This window comes from Branchiostoma belcheri, unplaced genomic scaffold, assembly GCF_001625305.1.
Source record: "Branchiostoma belcheri isolate BF01 breed outbred unplaced genomic scaffold, Haploidv18h27 scaffold536, whole genome shotgun sequence".
NCBI classification, from domain to species: Eukaryota; Metazoa; Chordata; class Leptocardii; order Amphioxiformes; family Branchiostomatidae; genus Branchiostoma; species Branchiostoma belcheri.
Genome location: NW_017804172.1, coordinates 8,884 through 19,051, shown reverse-complemented (window position 1 = coordinate 19,051; position 10,168 = coordinate 8,884). Strand labels below are relative to the sequence as shown.

The window sequence follows — 10,168 nt, the reverse complement described above, 5'->3', positions numbered from 1 at the left end:
AGAGTGCCAAAAAGCTTGAGTCGAACGACATGACCGCTTGCAATTTTTGTCTAAACCTCCAAAAACAACACATGTATTTACGTCTTAATTGGTATTTACGTCTTGATAAGAGTGCTGAATTGTTGGCGGCGATAACAACAGGAGTAGGGGAAGTGATAACAACATACCCAACTACTGGACGCACCTACATGAGTCAGACAGTATACCCGATACCAGAAACAAACTGTTATAATCTGTAAATAATTATTTATGTACACTATTGTTTCAATTATTGTTATTGTTTATTTTGCCTTTGTTTGAATTATTATAATAACAATTCCTTTTGTATATATGTATCATTCCATATCAATTTCATTTCATCTCAATTTATGAGTACTACTGTTTCATTATTGTTATTGTATCATTTTGCCCATGATTGAATTGTGTTGATAACAATTCCTTATGTATGTATGCCTTATTTCAATCCAATTATGTTTACTTTTGGTTAGTATAGAGGAGGAGGGCTTAGCATAAGCTAAATAAGCCTTTTCCCCCTCCTCCTGCACCTGTTTTATTCATAATTAATTTACTATGTATAATTTTTTTATTGCTGCTGTGCAAATAATAAACAAACAAATAATCCCAACACTAACTGTTGTTTAGTTCTAACGGGAATATCTTCCTGGGTCTTCTTAGTCATATATATATACATCCATTATCTATTTGTCGTCACGACTTGCAGTCACTGTTCACTTGCAGAACTTAACATTGCCCTTGGAAAGAACGCAACGCAGAGTAGCACCGACGCCTGGGATGGAGCCGAGAAGGCTGTGGATGGTGAATACAATAAGTGTGCTACCATAGGCCTGTCTGTCATAGATCTGTCATCAGCATGGTGGCAGGTGGACCTGGCAGGTTTCTACAGAGTCAGCAGGGTCAGCGTTCAGAGTTTCTCTTTTGGTAAGTTGTTTATGCACTGAAGGTTACAACTACATTTAACGCTAATGCTAGTGCCATTTGTATATCAATGACCATCTACGTCCTCACTAAATCATTGTCACCAAGCACTTAAGACTTGTACCGTTTTAAAGAAGGAACAGCTGTATGTTATAGCACCTCTGTCATTTCTTTCACTGTATCCCTTTTTAGACTGACTTTACTTTCAGCACAAAATAAGAAAAGCTCCATGCATAACTTGGTAGATGTGCGAGTATATGCCGGCCATTAATTATCCGGTTTTTATTCTGTATTCGTAAACTCTCGACATTTCTTCCGCCAAACTCTCGTGATATTTCTATGCATGTGCTGAACAGGAAGAAGTTCCTTATGTAAACTGATGACATTGTGTAATACATATTGGCATTATAATTAGCTCTATTACAGTTTTTAGGAGTTAAGGTAGTTTTTATTTCTTGTGTCTAGTTTTGTATTACTTGCTTGTACTTATTAAACGTCCCTTCTGTATTTGCAATTAGTCCTAGGCCTCGGGCATGAATTTGGAATGAACAATTATATTTATATGTATCAATTTTCTATAGAGTGTATTAGGCCCTGTAGTCAAATTGAGGACATTGTAGCAATCCTTAAAAGAAATTGATAACTTCCCCCGAAACCCAAAGTATGGAAACATGTCCACCTTTAATGGAACAGATTGATAGGCAAGCTGTGAGAAAGTCTCCTCCCGTATTATAAACGCGAGAGCTCAAACGCGCTCCATGCATGTTGTGTCCATTTTGGTGCCAGATAAATATTTCCTATCTGGCCAGAAAGGTGACAGAAAACAGTATACACATCGCCTTTTCTACTATGTAAAGTCGCCGGATATAGGCTTCTCTGTAATTAATGAAGGTGACGCAAAGAATTCTCCTGGTTCCACTTACAAGACGCGTGTGTTAGTTTCCACTTGTCACAGTATATTTGGTTGACTTAATTTTACAGGGTCCGGGGATGGTAGGGTACGAGTTGGTCCGACCGAGAACTTGACCCAGAATGACCAGTGCGGACAGACTTTCCAACTCCACCTTTCGCTGTCCGAATCGGTGTATTGCGAACAGCCTTTATTCGGCCGTTATGTGTCAATAGAGTATGTGGGGCCAATCTACAGCGGCTTTAGACTGTGCGAGGTAGAGGTCTATGTTACAGGTAGCTATAATTTTTCAATGTCTTTACAGGGTAGAGCGGTGAAAATGAAAGCATAGAAGTAGTGTGTAATTATCATCAAACGTATAACCAGGGAAAGTCATTTATGGTTTTAATTCAACCATCATGATGAAGAAATACTAGTACTATCAGGTACCGTGCAATGTCATGCATGTGTAATTTACACAATGTTTTTATTTACTTTCAAGTTAATTTGCTTCAATGGTCTATATTATATTAGTATAACTATTATTTCCGTTAAGAATGAAATTTCGAATTTCTTTGGTCGTTTACAGTATTTCGAAAAAAATATGACCCCTTCATAACCCCTGCTTCTCCTGTTGGGTCAATTAATCCTTACTTTTTGTGAGAATTTGAGCTGGTCTCAATCATGATGTTTCTGACCCAGGAAAAGGAGTTGCTGTTACAATTCTACTCGGTAACCCGTATCCAAGAAGTGTCGTAACGGCCGTGTTACGTAGCGACCACTGCTTAATTTAAAAAAATGTAACTGGCACTTTGGCACTTTTATATCACCAAGCCATTTCTTTTATATATTTACGAATGCACTTTTTTTGCTGCTTTAGCTTTTGTTTCAATGCCAGTTTTTTTTTTTGTTTATCATAAGATATCTGCTGTGACGATACCATAAAACTGAAGAACGGCCAGGTCACTGCTACCGACGGCTACTGCTCTAAGAGCGACATCCAGTTCTCCTGTGACACTGGGTACGAGCTAGTCGGCAACCCTGCCACCTGCCAAAAGAACGGGAGTTGGGACCGAGAATTTCCGACTTGCCAACGTGAGTTTATAGCACCATTACGTTGTGAATGTCATGATAGCGTTATCGTCATTGTTCTTTTGGACGTACTCTTCAGCTTCAGGTAGAGTTGTGAAAACTTTAGGCCCTCCTGGAATGCCGGTACAAAATGTAGTCTCCTGTTGCAATTGTCTTTAGATGTAAAGAAGTCGACTGTACTTAGGATATAATATCATACTATTCTCCAACTTAAAGGGCATTTGTTTGATATATAAAGTATTGGGCTGCAAAAAAATGTGTTTGTGAATGGCTGGTCGTCGGACAAATATTTTTCATGGGCTGTGTTTTTCTTACAAATACATGATGCTTCGTCGGTGAAGGCTAGACATCCACGTAATAAGATACGCCGAAAAGTAGTTACTGGATATGATTTTGGAAACGGTTAGACGTTTCAGATACCATCCACTGTAAGCCTGAGTTCCATCCTGGTTAGTTTACAGTCGACTGTGGGAGCGGACGAAAACTAACCAGGATGGAACCCAGGCTAAATAGACTGCAGGAGAAATGGAGGTTTATAAGCACGAACTATTGAATAATATGCAAATAAGTGAAGTCCAAAATGAAACAAATGTTACACAAGTCAAGACAAGGATGATGCAAATAAAAAAACAGCATCAATATTCCGCTTGTCCAAGGAGTATCCAAAAACCTCCGTCGGATCTTCCAAAAACCTCATTCAAACCTCAGACACAAACTGGTGCACCCCAAGTACCAGGTACCAAGGCTAATGTTATAGACTCAAATGTGAGGAGCCCAATTGTAACAACACTTACATCGGAGAGACCAGTCGACCACTGAAAGTAAGGTATAAGGAATATTGCAGACCCAGTGCCAACAGCTACTCTTCAGCCATTAACCACCACCTACAACACAACCAGAGTCACTCTTTTAAACTTGGGTCCACGGATATCTTAGACCATGAAACACGTTGGTGGGAACGAGGAGCCAGAGAGGCAATATATGAAAGAATGTACAATCCCACCCTCAACATGGAGGGGGGGGGGGTATGGGTAGAACTTTCAGGCACTTGAGATTTGTCGCTCCCGGCCCCAAGGACAGACAAGATATAAAGTTATTAAGCTCCTGCTCCGAAACAACAGGAGTTCCTTTCACTAATTTGCATCATTCTTGTCTTGACTTGTGTAACTTGTGTTTCCTTATGGACTGAAAAGAATGTTTTCACTTATTTGCATATCAATCAATAGTTCTCTTGTGATACTGGATATGAGCTTGTGGGCAGCTCCTTCGCTTCCTGTCGGGACAAAAATCAGCTTTCGTACAAAATTCATTAAAAAAAAACAATATAAGGGATTGCATTCGCTGTAATGCATGCAGAAACTGATGTACAAATTATACCCATCTCATGGTACACGTGATATGGGGAAGACAACATTTTGAGTCGCTATATCACGACTATGAAAAGGTCACAATGACAGACGACATCGGTCCTTCCTCTTCTACATTGCGTGTGAATGAATCAAATTACATTATCTGTAGATTAAATTGTCATACCACATTTATTTCGCAACCCCCGTCACTAGTAACACCAGTACTGGTATTACCGTTCTGGCGCCAGAAAACAAACCTAAATGTTCTAACATCCACACAGTACCTACAGAGGAAAGTCGCACGTCCACTGAAGCCATCATCGGCGGCACCAGTGCCGGTATCGCCGCATTGCTGATTGTGGCAGCTGTCGTCTTCACGGTGTACTTAAGACGTCGGAGGAAGAAAAGAAAAGAAGAAGACTACGAACTATCGACTGTTTACTTTGTACCAGATGATGTTATCAGTGAGTACGGTTTCCAATTTTCATCTGAAGGACTGAAAGTTATGAATTTGTATTTTTTCATCGTTTAGTATATATAAGGTTTATCTACAAGTCGACATTAAAACGTTTTCTCATAAACAAAGTTTGTTTTATTATTTCTTTCCGTCTTTTCTGTATTACATTTTCTATAGTGCTACAAGCCCAGTCGTAGTACACTTTTGATCCAAAGTCAAAAGTACTAGGTATGTGTAGTGACTACGTTTTAACCCTATCTAGACATTTTGGATTCGTGGGACGGGAGGGGGGTGGGGTGGCGGTGATCATTGTCCCCTTCAAAACTCGTGAACGGTGTACGGTATGGTCCGCCATTCTGGATTTTGACCAATGAAAAAAATAGTGCTTTCAAATTAGCATAACGTATGCTTTTTAATGAAGATTACATTAAATTGCATTAGATGTTATTGAAACTAGAGGCACTTGACATAAAACCCAAAAAAGTCTGATGTTGAAACGAAAATTACTGAATTTCAAAAAAAAAAATTGTCAGAAACCCGTTGCCGTGGCAACACAAAATATCACTAACTTATTACACTGATCCAAAAAAAAATTGTTGCCAAAAATATTTTAGGAAAACTCATGAAGTTTCTTGGTTTGGTTCAAGCGCAGGCCGTTCAGACGCTATCCGACATCAAAGTTAGCTCGGACACTTTTAGCCGCTCCTAGGTCTGGATAGGGTTATGGGCAATTCTATATATTTATCTATATATATCCAGATAAGTGTTCTGGTCTTCTGAAAAAGATTCTTTGACACAGCTACCCTCAAGTCCCATTTTTTGTATTTGATAGTATGTCAAAACTCGCGTGATTACATGTACTTAATACAAAAGGAAATAGTCTGAATGGATTTTTTTCTTCGTCGATAAATGACAATATCATTATCAAGACAGAAGCGGGGGCTTCTGGATATTTCAACTTTGGAAATTTGCCGGTAAGTACCTCACTTCTGTGTAAGGATGTAGCGTTTTATCTTTTCAAGCGAATTTTTCTCCTCGACATTTACCCCAGCAACCTTGTCCCACGTTGTTGTACAGTCCATAGGAGGAGATTGGAGGAGATGGTCCCGCCGGTTCCAGCCCGACCACAGTTCCCGAAGTTAGAGACCGACCCCGGCCGGGTGACGCTTGGTGAGAAGATCGGCAGCGGGGCGTTCGGCATCGTTTACCGGGCAACCCTGACGCGGGACGCCCGGACGGAGGACGTCGTCGTAAAAACTCTGAAAGGTTTTGAATGCAAATTACTTTTTTGTTTTTACATTAATGGCTTTGTACGCATTTCACACAATATTCCAACACAATTTTAATCTAGATGTGCACGAATTGTAAACGTGGCTGAATGGAAGTGCGCTTTTCCAGATCTGCACTCTATATGCAAAATACATAAAACTCTGTATGTAAATGTTTTTGTCAAAGCTCTTTACATTTTCTAAAATTCCAAGAAAAAACGCCCGTAGTTAACGATTTAAAATGGAGTTTTCTATAGTTCCCATTACTACGTAACGCTACAATTTTGAATGTTTTCTTAATCCACAGAAAACGCCAGTGAGGATGACAAGCTGGGTTTCCTGGAAGAAATCCGTGCAGTTGTGGACCTGGGGGTTCATAAGAACCTGCTGGGTTTGCTCGGCTGCTGCACGGTGGTGCGAGACCATCTGTATCTCATCACGGAGTTCATGCCGTACGGAGACCTGAAGAGCTTCTTGAGAAAATGCCGGGAGGTGAGCCACATGGTTGTTTTTTTTTCTGAAATGTGGTACATTCAACTTGATAGCTAGGAACTCTAAGAAATATTTCTTGAATTTTGCAAGCGATTAAGAATGATGAGGATGGTGTATTTTTAGTTAACGGACCAAATTATTAAGGGGCATTCTGGAAAAGGTTAGTTTTTACTTTATATATGTTTGTGCCATTTGGGCATTAGAAAAGTTTGTTTAGTCTACTCTTTTAATTATGTTTTATAACATGCCTTTATATTTACGTTTCCATAGGAAGCGACCTCTGATGAACCTGGAGACGATATCTACACCTTTGAGGTGATACAGATGTATCAGGTGGCACGGCAGATCGCTAGAGGCATGGTAAGTACCACTATCAGGTGCTGCAGAGCAACATGTGCCAGGTGCTGCACATGTTACCGTAAACGTAGGAATTGCTGCAGATGTTCCACGTGCTGCAAATTCCAGATACTATAGATGCTATGCTATGTGTTTTAGACGTATCAGGTGCTACAGCTGCACTAGGTGCCACAAATGCACCAGATGCTGCCCATATGCATGAAATTAGTACATAAGAATCTATTTCATCTGTACAATTGTGGATTACAATTTACAATACATCAAATGCTCCCAAACGAAACATCACAATTGTAGCATTGATTGGCTGGACCTTAGCCAAGACTAATGTAAAATAGCAGAACCGTCACGAACTTTGTGTTGTTCATGTTCCAGGATCACATCGCCCGGTCTCGTTACGTCCACGGAGACCTGGCCGCTCGGAACGTGCTGGTCGGAAAACGCCTGCATGTGAAGATTTCTGACTTCGGGCTGGCAGAAGACATCTACAGCAGAGGTTACCGTCGGCAGGACCGGCTCCAGAGGGTGCCCTGGAAGTGGATGGCGCCGGAGCGGCTGGAGGATGGGAAAGCCTACACCACACAGAGCGATGTGTGAGTAGTCTTATCATAATATCTGCAGTCAACTATTATAATCAAACTCTAACTCTAATCTAACATCAAGCAGAGCGATGTGTAAGTAATCTTAACATAATATCTGCAGTTAACTACTATAATATCAACTCTCTAACCCTACCCTAACACCACACAGAGCGATGTGGGCGTAGTCTTATCATAATGCCTGCAGTTAGATATGATAACCAATCCAAAACTCTGACCTAACACAGACAGAACGATGTGTGAATCTTATCATGATAATACCTGCAGTTAAATATGATAACCAATCTAGAACTCCAACCTAACACCACACAGAGCGATGTGTGAGGAGTCTTATTATACTAGCTATAGTATTACCAATCCTGACCCATATTCTAAAAGGCCATCTCTCAAAGTTACCGTGACTTCAAATCAACTTTTAACAGGTGGTCCTTCGGGATAGTGTTGTACGAGATCTGTACGCTAGGGGGCGACCCTTACCCTGGCGTGGCAGTATCCGAGCTGAAAGACCGCCTACAGGCTGGATTCAGGATGGACCAACCTGAAGACTGTCCGCGAGCCATGTAAGTCTGCTAGTTTATGTACACTTATCGTTAGCATTCGGACAAGTTTAACTCTTTCATAGAATGACGTATTAGATAGGAACAGAAGCACTCATATCATCGAAATACACCCGGTAACCATTTACGTTATCCTGCTCACCCTCAAAAATGCATGATATTGCTCGAAACTGAAACTCCGTACAGCACACTTTTATATGCTCCAAATTTTGTGAATCGCAATAAGGTAAACTATGAGGCCATAATGCATTTTGCCCGAGGACCTAAATTGCTTAAGTTCAAATGACGATCGGTAGATGTCGCTTTCTCCACAGGTACGATCTGATGCAGCAGTGTTGGCGCTGGCAGCCCATCCAGCGGCCGCTCTTCAGCCAGCTGTATCTAACACTGGACAAGCATCTCGCCTTCTACGGACCCGAGTACTTACTTAATTAATAATCTATGCTGCCGTTGTAGAACGAGGCACCATCAAACTTCTTCCAGCCGTTCCAATCTTGGCCCAGCTATCCGTTCTCATGCCAGGTCTTTTGGGTTGTCTTTATTTCCTCTTCCACAGTCCTTCTCCATGTCCCTAGATGAGCCTTTCTTGGGAATCCATCTGAAGGGGAACGTATGAATGCTTGTTCTTGCTCGTACATAGAATATGCCCTAACCATCTCCAACAACGTTTGGGATACCTTACATCTGCTGACTACCTTGTTTTCTACTTTTTTCTCTCTCAATGTCTCTTTCAGCTCCTTCGGACGCACCTGCTTCTCGATCTTTTTGTTTGTCCTTTTCAAGGTTTATGCGGCGCACGGATTGACTAAATGAACATTTGAGTTGTATATCCTTCTTGATTGGTACATTTTGGTTTCCTTGATTCTCGCTCCGTCTCAGCGTGTGTTGCTTAGCTACTTTTCTGCCTAAGCAAGCCGCGTTCGAATTCCGCATTCTATTTTAAATGTCCCCTCCGCCCCGTAAGCAGTTTAAATGGGGCTATTTAGGACGAGGGGACCACCAATGTACATAGGTAGCTTAAGTTAAGGTACACATAATCAGGCACAATTTATGCAAACTAAGGCGTTTTCTAAATGGTGTATTTTAACTAAGAAAGAAATTCCATAATTCCGTTTTTCATTATTGCAAATTTATATACTTATAATTAGCGATACTTGAGCGATTGGAATGTCATACTAACGATACTGATAAGTTAACCAAAGGTGAACTGTATTATGCTTAGATTATATAAATGTAGACATTGTTTGCAAATAAGGAAGTGTTTAAATAGTATTCTGCCAAAGAAAATAACTTTTACATTCAACTATATATGTACTTCATGACGAGTAAGCTATATATACTGTACTAGTTAGCAACTTATTCACGTCATTAATGACATAAATTAAACAAAACATTACAAAAAGATAGACTACGAAAGTTTCAGAACATCAAACTATTGTGATATTATCTTACCAGTTAATTGTGTATCAATTGATAGTCTTCTACACAATTCCTTTAAATTTCGTGGCGATCTAAAAAATGTTTTTCTCTACCATAATATTTTACAAGAATACTTCACTTATAGTTTATTTTGTATGAGTAATTATGTAAATTCCACATCAATAACGTTTGACACCTTAATCAGAGTTTATCAACCCTTTTTATAGATTACATAAAATTTTTAAGATATTGCTTCTAAGCAAAGAAATGTTAACATAGCATTATGCTGTAAGACGAATTTAAATACTTAACGATATGTTTAATCAAGGAGAAAACTATCAATATACATATAGATTGTTAGCGTGAAAGTTCAGTGTGTTGGTACAAGTCATTATGAAATAAAGACTACCCTTTAACTTCCAACACTTAGATTACAGAATTGGGACTTACCCAAATTTTCGGTTGACTCCATCAACCTTGTTCATAGCATATTGATTGTTGTAATTAGCAACTTATTAATTCATCCATAAAATAAACGTTACAAAAATTGACGTTAGTTACATAACTTTAAACGGTTGTTTAAATAATACCTTACTTATGATTATATCAGTTTGGTTGTGACCCGGTATGCTCTGTGTGTCTGTTGTTTGAAATGGACAGGAATGTGTAGTGTGTATGAAACATAGACCTTACAATAAATGCTAAAAAGTAACATGCCACACTATGGTGATTTGTATCGGTTTGAATTGGTGATTT

At 39.7% G+C, this 10,168-nt stretch overlaps 1 protein-coding gene across 1 annotated transcript; it reads left to right on the top strand.

Moving 5' to 3' along the window:
- The first annotated feature begins 4,560 nt into the window (after positions 1 to 4,560).
- LOC109481043 (tyrosine-protein kinase receptor Tie-1-like) lies at positions 4,561 to 9,959 on the top strand. Its single transcript, XM_019783516.1, has 7 exons — positions 4,561 to 4,730; positions 5,801 to 5,989; positions 6,299 to 6,483; positions 6,754 to 6,843; positions 7,213 to 7,430; positions 7,859 to 7,996; positions 8,308 to 9,959. Exons 2-7 carry the CDS (start codon positions 5,824 to 5,826, stop codon positions 8,426 to 8,428), a joined length of 918 nt encoding a protein of 305 aa, XP_019639075.1. The 5' UTR covers positions 4,561 to 4,730; positions 5,801 to 5,823; the 3' UTR covers positions 8,429 to 9,959.
- The last annotated feature ends 209 nt before the right edge of the window (positions 9,960 to 10,168 follow it).

What these genes read in the sequence shown, in the direction of transcription:
- LOC109481043 (XM_019783516.1), top strand. Translation starts at nt 5,824, where the DNA reads ATGGTCCCGCCGGTTCCAGCCCGACCACAGTTCCCGAAGTTAGAGACC. An exon ending in GGCAGATCGCTAGAGGCATG is followed by an intron (nt 6,844 to 7,212) that starts GTAAGTACCACT and finishes TTCATGTTCCAG; the next exon opens with GATCACATCGCCCGGTCTCG. An exon ending in GAAGACTGTCCGCGAGCCAT is followed by an intron (nt 7,997 to 8,307) that starts GTAAGTCTGCTA and finishes CTTTCTCCACAG; the next exon opens with GTACGATCTGATGCAGCAGT.